This window comes from Stegastes partitus, unplaced genomic scaffold, assembly GCF_000690725.1.
Source record: "Stegastes partitus isolate 25-593 unplaced genomic scaffold, Stegastes_partitus-1.0.2 Scaffold1808, whole genome shotgun sequence".
Taxonomy (NCBI): domain Eukaryota; kingdom Metazoa; phylum Chordata; class Actinopteri; family Pomacentridae; genus Stegastes; species Stegastes partitus.
In genome coordinates, this window is record NW_007579539.1 from 22,696 (window position 1) to 36,109 (window position 13,414).

The window sequence follows — 13,414 nt, forward strand, 5'->3', positions numbered from 1 at the left end:
GACACTCGTGTGATTTTTGCAGAGCAGCGTGCTCACTTCATAGAAATCTGTTCATACGTTGTATTAATGGGGTGTTTAATCTTGTGGACAACTGGACATACATGTTCATTCTCCATCGCTAATTAAAGTGAACATTACCAGCTGGATTCTCTTATTCTAAGTGTTGTGGTGTTTTCTTGTGTGATTCTCAGAAATACATACTTTTAGTTCGCAGTCTTGATTAACAGCCAAGTTTCCAGGCTTCAGATCCTGAAAGAGAAAACGAGCGATGGTTACTTATTGCACACAGTAATTAACGAGAAATTCTAATTATTATGCCGACGCTCGCACTAGAGCCAGTGAGGGCTTCATTACTTGTGGCTGCTGCGGTCTCACACGGCTCGGCTGTTCTCTGTGCATGAATGCTGAGGGTGTTTTAAACAGGGATTAAATGGTGTGACTCAACTACAAGCAGTCAGTCCATAAAACACGCTGCAGAACTCCAGTAGATGCTGTGACACACTTCTTTTTGTTTTCATGCAAGGAATGCAAAAACAAATGCAGATTTAATAGCAGATCCTGCAGAGTTAGAGTCAGATGCCTTTAAACGAGGATGTAATAGATTACAAAAGCCTTTTGTGTGAATCATCTTGCTGCTTTCCTGTCATGACGTCCTCAGTAGGAGGGACTTAGACGCATGGACAGGAAAAGCAGTAAATGTATTCCTAGAAGTACTTTCCTCTGAACTACCAATTGCAGCGACGTCATTGGTTGATGATGCACCAACAGGATTCAAGTCTGCAGCTTTGTTTTGGGGACTGCACTTCATATATAACCTGAGCTGCTGTCAGGGTGCAGACTACAGTGTAGTGACGTCCTCTAGCATGAAAAAAGTCCATTTTAAATATCTCTGCATATTTAAACCAACACCGTGACAAGCATCTGCTCACTCAGGAAAAACAACTTGTGTTTAATATTTTCCTTCGAGCTGCTACCGCCATCTTGGTTGTTTCACATCCATTGTGGTCGTGTACAGAACTGAAATACTGAAAACTGTGTCAGTGACTGCATGGAATAGCCTCCTCCAAGTGGACTCCATCCGTCAGAACGGTAGTAAAATAGAAATAAATAAAATAGCCATCACTAACTAACAACTAGCTGTCAGTGTGCACATCCACAAAGCAGCCATGAGACCACGTGACACTGATCCGTCCACAGCAGGACCCGGGTTACACGTGTTTTTGTGGCTGCTGGTAGGTTCCCATTTGGTGCAGTATTTCCCCAGAGAAGGTAAACATCATGTTCTGTGTCAGTCAGCAGCCAGGATGAGCCAACNCCTGCAGTGTGAACGTAGCCAATCTGTGGGATTGTTCAGTCAGATAATACGCCGTCATCCTGATTGGTGACATTAAATGTCATGTCGGAGTCACAATCCAAGGCTGTCGCTATGTTAAGGCTGTTTTTATGGGTTCTGTTGGTTTTTCCTACAAACCTGTCGGAGGGTTTAGGATTGTTAAGGGTCGATTATCGAGTCATGATTGTACTTCCAAATGAAATAGACAACAAATCCGGAGCCCAGTCAGCTGTGAAAGACCTGAATGTGGCCAAACTGTGACAAAAAGTTCAAAACAACACATTTGTGGACGTCTACGTAAATGGATGTGGTTGGACTCACCCTGTACCGTCGCTCTCGGAAACAACGCTGAGAAGTCTTTTCTGGGATAATGAGGGAGGGCTTTCATGTAATTTTTGGCCTGTTTTTTAGGGTAAAGAGAAAAATAAAGTGATTCAAAGTGTTAAAATCTGAATGTTCATACAAATCCTGTCACGTCTCTCACCTCTGGAGTGTCCAGCTTCTGTATGAACTCTGGTCCAGGAACTCCGGTCACCTTCATGATCTGAGTCAGCTGATCCATATCTGGTAGCAAAGGGGTTTCAGTCAAGGATTTTTAAACCTGTCCTGGTGGTTTGGTGAGCGATGGAAAACAGGGTTTCCAAGCAGGCCCATAAAACTGAATAATAAAGGAAGACGGCAGCCACTGGATGAAGCACTAATGAGGAGGCACTGTAAATGTATCGGGAGCAAGAAGAACATAAAACACATATAAAACATTCGATGCTGCCTCAGGAAGCACAACCGCTTGTGCTCCATGTAATATACTGTAATCACATTTACAGCCCTCCTCCTCAAATACGATGCTCACTGTTTAATCAAGTGGCTTTTAATGACCTTTAACATCACAACAGTTTGATAAAGCGATATTAAAATCATCCGTTAATAGTGGAGAGGACGAGGCAGATGAAAGGATACAGTCTTTTCCTTTGAAGAGGGTTTTTCCGTTGATCATTTCCGCCATGATGCATCCCACAGACCAGATGTCCACTAGAATAAACACCAGAGGAAAAAAAGAAAAGACGAGTGAGAACCCAAAGCAGCGCACACATCAACAAGAGTGTTTTAGAGAAATGAGGAAGGTGGCGCGTCTACACCAGAGCACAGTTCCTATTCACAACACAGAGCCGAACTGGTGGCGCTGCTCAAACCGGGAGGAAAATCTGATGAGTAATATTATCCTATGCGGGGCGTAAACCTGCCAGTGTTGCTGTCAGCGCTGCATTCCACCCTGTGGAAGCTGTTTACAGAAACCACTATCTCCAACAGGGACATAAATCCTGGAAAAGGCAGTGACAATGCTGCCGTTGAGCCTCGGCGCCATCAGGCAGCATCTAAAATGTATTTTTCAGAATGACATCCATGCTTTACGCTAAAACTTTCTGATCCATAAGGTACCACACGAGCTACATCTGAAGCTGAACACCAAACAGTTAGAGCCACAGCACCGACAGGCCGACTCGGCACGCAGACCACAACCAGGACGCAGGTAAGAATGTGTAACAGCTACAATTGTCTTGCCAGTCTGGGTGTAGTGCATCCAGTTCAGAATGACCTCAGGCGCCCGGTACCAACGGGTCACCACGTAGCCTGTCATCTCAGCGTCGGTACTGCGAGCCAGCCCGAAGTCCAGGATCTGCGTCAGCAGCAAAGAAACTGGTCAGAGTGTTGCTGCATGAGCACCACACACACACACACACACACACACACAGCAGACAACAGAAGTGAGACGGCAGTTAAATGTCAGATCGTTTTAAATGGCAGCACCTCACAGCGTCGGCATCGCTTCCAGGCTGAACAGCAGGCATTTCCTCTTATTTACATTTGCTATATCAAAAACACAGGCCCCCAGAGCAGGAACCCGGTGCANCTAGCAGGAAGGTAGAAGAAGACGGATTAAATGTGTGACCATTGGCCAAGATCTGCACATCAACTCTAGACAGATGTTTCACCAACAGCGTGTTACTCTGTGCACCGTTTATAGGCCAGTGCTGCATTTATTTTATTGATCCAATACGTTTAAATTTTTTTTCTCAGCCTCTCTTTGCTTTCGTTCTTGTCCCTCTCCTAAATATGACTATGTTAAGGTCAGAATGGGTTAATTTTTTCCACAGAACCACACATAAATAGTTCAATTACAGTCAGAAGGCTTAAAATCCAACATTTCTTTCTGTTTTTAAAGGTTCTGACGCTGAGAGATGGCATCAGTTTGGTAATTAAAAAACAAAATTAAAAAATAGTACCATATCATTTAAACCCACCGGTGAGTTTTGGGGGTCTAGAAGTAAAACATGTTGAACAAACAACCACCCACCTGAAAAAAGCATTGTGCAAAAATGAATTTTAGCTTTTAGTATTCTAAATTTCTTCTTCTTCTTCTTCTTCTTCTTTTTCTTCTTGTTATTATTATTATTATCGTTACTATTATTGTTATTATTATTATGTAATAAATATATTTTCATTTAAAAGAAAGTAAACAAAACCTTATTTTGAAGGTAACACCACCAAAGTTCTGCTTCGGTGAGCTTCCGGCAGCTTTACAGGCTGTACAGGCAGCACTTCAGTTCCATGCTGTAAGCTGCAGCCTCTGTTGCTGTAGATCAGCAGCCTGGGGGACGTTACAACATGTGGTCTCATGCAGTCTAACCTACAAACATATTCTGTCATATAAAGTTCAGTCTAGCATGTGGAAAATAACCAAATGATGTAAACACAGCTCAAACCATGTGATCCGGTGCGAGAAATCAGACGGCCTGCCTGCCGAAACATGTCAACATGACTCCATTAGCTCCCACCCACACACAGGAGGTGCTACTTGTCATGAATAATTGCTGTAGATTGCCAGAAGTTTATGAATCATGACAGCCTACAACAGGACATTCACACGTACAGGAATGGACACGACATGTGCGCTTGGCCTGGACATAATGTATAGTGCTGCAAAGCCTCATGAGCAGATCTAAGAACCCTTAATTTAGCTTAAAACTGTCACAGAAGCACAGTTTTCTAAACATTTAGACATGAACAAACATTACATTGAATATATTTAATCTGTTCTGTTGTTTTCTTTCTTTCTTTCTTTCTTTCTTTCTTTCTTTCTTTCTTTCTTTCTTACGTAGCAAGTGTGTGTGACTGGAGCCAGGTGGGTGTATGAGTAGGTTGAAGACTGAGAGCTTACATTGAGACTAAAGTGAGCTTTCTGTATGTTTTATTTCTGTGCGGCTTATCAGGAGTTATTTAGAGTATGAGGGATGTAAGGAGACACAAATCAAAAAATGTAATTAAGCGATGATACAATTAAAAATAAGAAATCAAGGCTATTGGACCTCATATTTAGGGGGCGGCGTTTTAAGTCAAAAAGGATGATATGACTGTTGCAACGGAAATAGCCTCGCATTGCTGTATCTAAAAAAACAGTAGCATAATGGCCTCATATGTGGGACTCAAAAAAGGAGGAAGCCAAAATATAGCAAATGTGGCTGCACCACAAATGTTGCATAAATACATTTTATGAATAAAATTGCACTCATTTGCACCACTTAGATGTTTTTTAAATAGGACATCCGAGAGACTTTTATCAGGAACTTAGAGGAAAAAACCCAAATTACATTATAGAAAGAGGCCAAAATAAGTAGTGAGAAGCCCAGTACAATAGTGAAGAGCCGGAGTAAAAAAAACAACAGAAACAGCCCAGTAAAATAGTGAAAGGAACCCATGTTGCCTTTCAGTGAGTTTCTTTTTATACAGAAAGTTTTGGAGCCAAATTCAAATCACCAATAACTGATGGGTCCATCCCAAGGACTGGTCTTGAGCTTCACTGTCCAGGAGAGGTCAGAGGCCAAACACCTGCAGAAACTAATTTAAGTTCATTTCTTCAACATACAGATCCAGTTGTTAAATCCACAATACATATCCATAATCATCACAGACCTAAAATCCCACTAAGCATGTGATTAAAATGATATGAAAGCGGATGTGTTTATCTCTTACAGTCCACATGTTGGGATCATCACTCAGAAGATGTTTGATTTCCTTCATTTTTAGATTTAAAATTGGCTCTTCATGACTATTATCAGGCTCTAGAGGGCCATGAGAGGTCATCCTGTGGTAAACATTCAACATGCAGATGCTCCATTTGGATGTGTTTTGGTTTAGCTGTCTTCTGAACTGTTCGCCTACAGCTTTGAGAAAGCGTCTCTGGATTCTCTGTGTGTTGCTTTGCAACAGTCTGCTCCTCAGTCAACTGCACTGTTTTTAAGCATTTCTGCTGGATGGCACAAAATAGCCGTCATATATCACTGAGGGCTGACAGGGCCATGGATCAATACCAGTGACTCAGCCATTACTCGGCTAGATGCTGAACTTTCTTGCTTTCAAAACCGACTTGCCAGCTTTTGGAGCAAAAACACCCGACTCGAGCTCCAGGAGCTGCTGTACCATCGACACCAGCCTCTGTTTAGCTGTGATCAGAACACTATAACCTCCATGTAAAGAAGACCATGAATAACTTGTGTAATGAAATGAATTCGCTCTAAAAGCTGGTGAGTCCATTGGTGTTATGGTGTTTGATCATAAAGTAGAGTACTGGATTGAATTAATGGAAATTCACATGTTGACCTGATGGCACCACAGTTAAAGTTAAAGGATTATTCATCGATGAGACGTTTCACCTGAAACCATAGATATGATCCTCATAGTGGCAGCAGATCACTGATCCTTCCGTCACAGTGAAAAGTATGGACACCATGTTATTGACTCTGCCATTATCAGCTACCAAGACTGTCTGATGTGGAAAAAATGATCTCAGTTGATGTNTGTGCTCTGCCCTGAATCTGTCATTTGTAAACCAGCCAGATCTGCTATAACGTCCGATCGCTAACTGATTCCCAGGAAAAGGGAGTGTCGGTCTGATACCAGACTTCTGGGAAGGATGGTTTCCTCTTTGCTCCTGAGAGCAGAGACTAGAAGCTTGGAATGGCCTCAAGATGGTGGTCTGGGATGTTTTTTTTGGTGCAAGCAAGGACTGACGAGCAAGGATCGACAAACAATTAAGGGAATTGGGACATATCAGTGAAAGTGCAGGTCTAATACACTCTCTGTTCCACACACACACCCACTGGTACTTGGCACCGGTGCTGAAAGGTGTGGCCTAACACCTCTAGACTTGTAGGCAGACATCAGAGGAGTCAACTCATCCTACCTGTTGGGGCAGGGTTTGATCTGACACGCTAACAACGATGAGCTAAACAAACACTTCCAGAGCACAAAGAGAAACGCACGTCTGCAATACGAGACAGACCAACGTGAAGCAAAAACCACCGCACACAGCAGAATTTCCCCGTAAAGGTCAATTTACCAAAAAACTCCCAAAGCTGCTGCACATTTTTCTACCGAACTTGAACGTCGGCTCTGTACTGACTTACCCTGTGAATGATTCCAGCCTTGTGAATATACTGAAAAGAGACAAACAGAGCAGGTCAAAGACATTTCTATGGCACATCCTAAATGTTTTGTGGTTTGTGTATTTGAATAAGCCTGTTCACGTTAGATTTTTATAGATAACTAAAGTTTTGAGCCACAACACTTTGGCTCATGGCAAACAGCCAGCAACCTATTATACCTACTAATAACAATAATGATAATAGCAGTACTATTCTATAATTATGCACATTTCACCGTGGGTTTGAGCTTTAATGCCTAATGTGAGGTACAAAAGGTCGACTCTCCACGGTGCCCTTTAGAGTCAGACACTTCACACATGTAACACAGTCGTGACTCGATAATCTGACACTAAATGTAAAACCTTCTTCTATGTCGGATAGCAAGGCTGTAGGATTGTCAAGACGGAGGTCCAGATACGAGGAGGGCTTGATGCTGGAAGGCTCATTAGTTGTTAATTATTGTTCATAGTTGTTATAATAACTAGTGTGTTGTTAGAACACAACACATCGCTGGAGTTCAGCCTAACTGACCGGTGAGCTGGTGCACGTTCTGACCACTTCCACCCCGGGGCAGCGCTCTGACGGGGTGGAAGTGTCCAGAACACACAGGCAGTACTTGGCTGCTGATGCTAGTTTAGTTAGCGCTCACACTTCTGTTTCCTCCATCGGTGGCGGCGGGGGAGTGGCAGATACGCTCCACCGTTACCATCCATGTTTACTTCCATAAACACTGAGCACGCTCGCTGCGTGTGACGTCGTCGTGTCCTCTTCTGCGCATGCGGGACACTTTTGGCTCGTATGAAGTTCACACAGCAGATCACATACAAGTCGCATTGAAGTGGAAACGTGAAGGAAGTCACAAAGAAATCCTCATTGAGCATCAAGTCCTGCAGTGTGAACGTAGCCAATCTGTGGGATTGTTCAGTCAGATAATACGCCGTCATCCTGATTGGTGACATTAAATGTCATGTCGGAGTCACAATCCAAGGCTGTCGCTATGTTAAGGCTGTTTTTATGGTTTCTGTTGGTTTTTCCTACAAACCTGTCGGATAGCAGGTTTAGGATTGTTAAGGGTCGATTATCGAGTCACGGCTGTATTCTAAAGGGTACCTTGTGATGTCCACAGTCAGTTTAACTAATAGATTTCTGATGCTTAAGGAAAGGCCATTTTCTTCTCACCCTGAGTCCGCAGAGCATCTGGTAGACGAGAAACTGGACTTTGTCTTCTGAGAGATGACCCCGCACCTTGGACAGGTCTGTAAACATGTAAGGCATCACCAGGTAGCTGAGAAAAAGAGAACGGAGAAGATATTTAGACGGACAGGAAGACGAAAACTCTACACATGATACGAGAGAATTACTCAGTCAAGACCACAACTAATGCACAACAAAAAGCTTAGAACTCTCTGGTTCTCTGAAATACTGACTAATTGATCATAAAGTATTCATCCTGATGTGGGAATCCATCTCTGGGTTGGAAGGAAACAGCACACAGTGATATCTGAGACCGTGTGCTTCCAGTTTAAGGAGGGTTCTTTCACACGGGACAATATTTTTCCTGAGAAGTCCTGAGACCCAAACACATTTTCACATTTTGTTGTGTTATGATGCTCCAGGGATTTGTCACAACACATCTAACAGAGAGACCTGATGCGTCACCGTCTTCCATTGTTCTGAAGACAGACCTATTGTTCATCACAGTGCTCACTCCTGACGTCCTCCAGGTGTTTCTGCAGGTGAAACCTGGAGGTCATCAGATCATCTGACTCTGCTGGAGGCAACGGCTGACACAGCGAAACAATACTCACAAGTCCTGGAAGTCATCCAGGCTGGAGGCAGGCGTAAACACATCGACGAGTCCGATCACCTGGTTGGAATGAAGGAAGGTGACAAACACAGAGGATGACTGTGTGACGCATACGATCACGTCTAACACACATGATGGTTGTACTATTAACCTGCAGTCTGTTAAAAGCAGGAGGAGGAGGAGGAGGAGGAGGAGGAGGAGGCGTGCTGGGACTCTACTCACATTTTCATGCTTCATGTGTTTGAGCAGTCGGAGCTCTCGGTAGGCCCTCTTAGCAAAGATCTCCGACTGGAAGGGCCTGTGGAGCTTCTTAATGGCCACCTTCTCTTTAGTCTTCTCGTTTATGGTTGAGCTGCGGTGAAGGATGGCGTAACAAGTCATTAGCTCGGCGCTGCGCCTGCACGCGCCTTCTAGTTTCACTATGATTTCACTTCTTGAAGTCAGAGTCGCCGGAAAATGACAGAGAAGGGTCTGGTTTAAGGTTTCACTCTCACTTTGAAGCTTCGCCTGAAACACTGTGCAGCAGCAGCAGCAGCAGCAGCAGCAGAGCTCGTCTCAGAGAGAGGCCCGCTAACAGGACTCATTCTCTGAGTGAGTGCAGGTCTGTGGTTTATTGAGTATCTACATGTAAATGTTTGAGCGATCCGCAGGGCACCGAACCGTAGGAGGAAAGGCTTGTTAGGCTATTTGGAGCCGCATCCACCGACACACATTACACACATCACTCGTGCAACGCTGATGCACTAACGCAGGATACCACGGCTACATGCACACACAGCAGCCCATCCACTCCACACACACACACACACACACACACACACTCATCCACAATAAAGGCAGCTAATGAAGCTGCTGATTATGTGGCTGTTTACGGCTTTGATGTGCCATTTGGTGGAAATTACTGACAACGCTGATCCCAGTTCATCAGCCATTTTGAGCAGTGACAGATCAGAACTCCCACACTGTGATGTTTAAAAGCATAATCAGCGAGCTGGTGTCTGCAGCTCAGCTATGACGGCCTTTACTCTGTTTTGATTTTAAACTCTGTCCTGATTATCGCCTCCTGAGCCTCACTGGTCGGTGCACGCAGACAGATGATCTGTCTGAAGCCCCTCAATGGGATTAAAAGCAAAGAATGAGACACCAAAGCTGGTCAGAACTAAATTAATCTGAGCTTGAATGTTCGGTGCATCTTATTCAGCACCTGGACAACGAGAAAACCTTTACAAGTTGTAGTCTTAAGACTTCCATCCATCCATCATCTATACACCTTAATCCTCACTATCAGGGGGCTGGAGTCTATCCCAGCTGACTCAGGGTGAAGGCAGGTTCACCTGGACAAGCAACCAGCAGAGCGGCAACTCTTTAGTAAAATCAAACACTTTAGATTAACTACAGTAAACATACAGGTCCTGCAGCAGGAACTCAGTGCAGCAGAAGTCCTTTCACTCTCCATTACTGAGGTTCTACCAGGTTCAAACTCCATCTGAGCTGCACAAATAAGTCTCAGAGAATGTGCTCCCAAAATCCATCAGGCTTCGCTTCATAATCTGTTGCAAAATGTAATCGTGCAGTTTTGTGCCTAAGAGGTTTTTTTTTTTCCTGTATATAAAAGTCGGTGTTACACGTCGTCCTTCAGACTGGCTGAGCTGTCACAGAAACTCTGTTTTCCATTGACAAGCCCCGTGCCAAGTCTGAAGCACTCGGCCGTCTGTGTTTCAGAGCCAGACTGTGCAGGCAGAGTGCCGTCGCTGTCATTCTACTTTGTCAAGTCTCACAATCGGATTTTTCAGTTCCTCTTGCATGTTTTTTTTCCCCCATTGTGAGCCATGATGCAGACATGCAGATGAACACAACTGACAAAGGTCCAGTGTTCATTTAATAACCGTGTCCATGCAGTTGGACTGATTGGAAACCTCAGCTCTCAAAATCAAAACTCGATTGTGCATCACAGGTGTTGTCACGTTTGTTGCATTGGATGAGTTTTTGTTTCTGATCTACTGGTTAANTTTGTGGCTGCTGGTAGGTTCCCATTTGGTGCAGTATTTCCCCAGAGAAGGTAAACATCATGTTCTGTGTCAGTCAGCAGCCAGGATGAGCCAACTGTCATGTGGAGGATCATTTTTGGGAGAAGAAATGGTGGTTTTTCCCAGTTGAAAATCACATCAGGAGCACCAGAAGCAGGCTTGTTGTTGTCTTTCACATTCCCGTGGTTGTACTCCGTGAACCCCCAGATTTGGGTTCTCAAAGCCAGCGGTACCATCCTGATGTGTCTGAGGGACAATGACCTGAGCTGTGTTGTCCACACACAGGGATGTTTTAACCACAACAACACATCTACCTTACTTTGGTTCCTCACAGCGTCTTCCTGTTCCTAGAAAAGACCTTCAAGCTGAAAGGACAAGGTTTTGCTTTTTCATGGCGACATCATGGCCACCGTGCTCCAACACTGGACGCTCGTTATCACTCAGCCCTCCGCTTTGCCACTAGTGCACCTTCCACACTCACCAGTGAGACCTCTATGAACCGGTAAGGTGGCCTTCCCTTCACTTCACCGGTTTCACTTCGTTTAGAAGTCAGTTCTGGCCCAGACACCTCCCCACCTGTCCTCTCTTCATCACGTCGCCCATAATTCTGATCATACTAGTGAATACATCAAGCTCATCATCCCCAATACTTCCACTATTTTTGGCCGTAACTCCTTTTGCTTTGCAGCAACTAACGACTGGAACAACTTACAAAACACTCTCAACTCGCCATCAAGCATTATGCCGGACTTTACTTACATCCTTATACACACACACTTTCTTACACCTCATGCACATCTTTCTTCACTCACATGCCTCCATGCTTCTTACTTGTTTACTTTGTTCTATGTCATGTTTATGTGTCTGTCATTGACATGTGTGTTTGTTCCTGCCGGTGCCTCTTGGCCAGATCATGAACTGGTTCTCAAACATTTCTACCTGCTAAAATAAAGGTCAAAAAAAGAAAATAAAAAGGAAAAAAAGTCTCAGAACTTTTCGATCAGCTGTGATTTAGTATTATCCATGAAACTGGTTGAAAAGAAAAAATGACTGAAAATGAAAAACAAACATCGGTGGTAAACGATCAGAGCGCTTTCTAACCAGACGAACACGTACCAAAGATCTGATAACCTGATCTGTGCTCTGCCCTGAATCTGTCATTTGTAAACCAGCCAGATCTGCTATAACGTCNACATATAAAAACCCAGTGTCATGATATAACTCTCATGCATGTGGTCCACAATGGCCTTTCTCTTATAAAGTAAAATTTAAAAGAATAATCTACTAATTCCTTTGCCCAGTGATCTTTAAAGGACATTTTAGCGCACAGACTTAGTTTAAATAACCTGACTGCACAATGAACCAAATGAGCCAAAGGTTTCTGTCACCTTCACCAAAGACTAAAAACTTGTAATAACCTAAAACATATTTTGACTACCACATCGTCCTTCTGCCCTCCCAGGGAGTTAGAAGATGTGCATTTCATTTATTAGATCCACTCCACCACAAAGGCTCGTTATAAGTAAGTCTGCATACTTTGCATTGTTTTATGTAATTACTTTACAAACCGCCTGCTGGCTAATAAATCCAAATTTGAAAAATCCAATTTGACAGACATCTGCTGTCTGGTCTGCTGTTGCCAATATTGATCATAAATCCATTTGTTCTTCTCAGTTTATTTGCATTTTGTCAATCTTTCGGGGTCATCTCCAAAAATAGTTCCTATCAGCTGCTCAGAGAGGGCCGCTGTCGCTCTGTCTGGGTAAATGTCAGTCATGTGCCAAATGTCAGGGATATTTTCATGATCTTTGAGACATCACACGGAGGGTTTTGATTAAGTTCTACTGAATTAATTAAATGAACTTGTGTAAAATTATAACGCAGACACAAAACATGTATTTGTAAGATTGGAATGATCCTCCATTTGTCAGTCACATAGAGAGAAACGGATTAAATAAAACGATTATATGCTATACATATTTAAAATTGCGCTCAGTGACTGAAATAAATAGCTTACAGGCAACAAACAAAAGCCATAATCATCTCAATCTCTTTGGATTTATGGTTAGTTATGCTTCTCTAAGACAGTGAAATGATCCAAAATTTAAAAAGCACAGAATCGCATCTTTTTTTTAAAGCTTGAATCCTGTTTTAAAATGATGGATAGAACAAATTGAAGACATCATCCACCACTGATCCTGATACACAGATCTCCCAGTCCAGCGCAGGCTCAGTCTGGATGTATGAACAAAAAAAGAAAAGTCTCTGCTCGGCTGCAGCTCAGGATTTTCTTCGGTTTTCCAACTGATGCCCACAAGATGGAGCTAACGCCTAGCAGTGGGCCAGGCGGTGCTGAACGGTGCCTCTGAATGGTGCATTTTAGGCCCTTCAGTCAAATCAGTGAGCAGTGCAGCTCTGTTCAGGTTTAGGCTGCGTGTTTGTGCATCAACAGTTTAGTGAACAAAATAAATCATTGTCATCAGTGGGCTTTTAATTCTATAAAGCCTGAGTTATACATTACATTTAAAAAGCCGTTTCTTCTTTGAATTCTATTTATGTGATGTTTGAGTTTCTGCTCAAGCTGCAGTTCAGTGACTGTAGCTGCTCATGCTTGCTTCTAGCAGCCTGAAACAGCTCCAGTGAGAGGAAGGATTATTCCCAAGCAACATATTCTAGACCAGAGATCTCCAGCTCCGGTCCTCGTAAGCTACTGTCCTGCAGATTCTAGACGTTTCCAACACACCACATTAACGGATCATTAACAGAC

The 13,414-nt window shown here is 43.4% G+C and overlaps 1 protein-coding gene across 1 annotated transcript in view; it reads right to left on the bottom strand.

The window, feature by feature from the left end:
* The window catches only part of LOC103372700 (mitogen-activated protein kinase 13-like), a 10,906-nt gene extending 1,905 nt beyond the window's left edge, over positions 1-9,001 (bottom strand). Inside the window, exons 1-9 of the mRNA XM_008302404.1 lie at positions 8,843-9,001; positions 8,622-8,680; positions 7,993-8,098; positions 6,796-6,825; positions 6,287-6,395; positions 2,894-3,028; positions 2,291-2,362; positions 1,818-1,897; positions 1,517-1,733 (exon numbers count right to left, since the gene is read on the bottom strand). Of these exons, the coding sequence (XP_008300626.1) occupies positions 1,517-1,733; positions 1,818-1,897; positions 2,291-2,362; positions 2,894-3,028; positions 6,287-6,395; positions 6,796-6,825; positions 7,993-8,098; positions 8,622-8,680; positions 8,843-9,001 (967 nt within the window). The remainder of the gene's footprint in view (positions 1-1,516; positions 1,734-1,817; positions 1,898-2,290; positions 2,363-2,893; positions 3,029-6,286; positions 6,396-6,795; positions 6,826-7,992; positions 8,099-8,621; positions 8,681-8,842) is intronic.
* Positions 9,002-13,414: the final 4,413 nt, after the last annotated feature.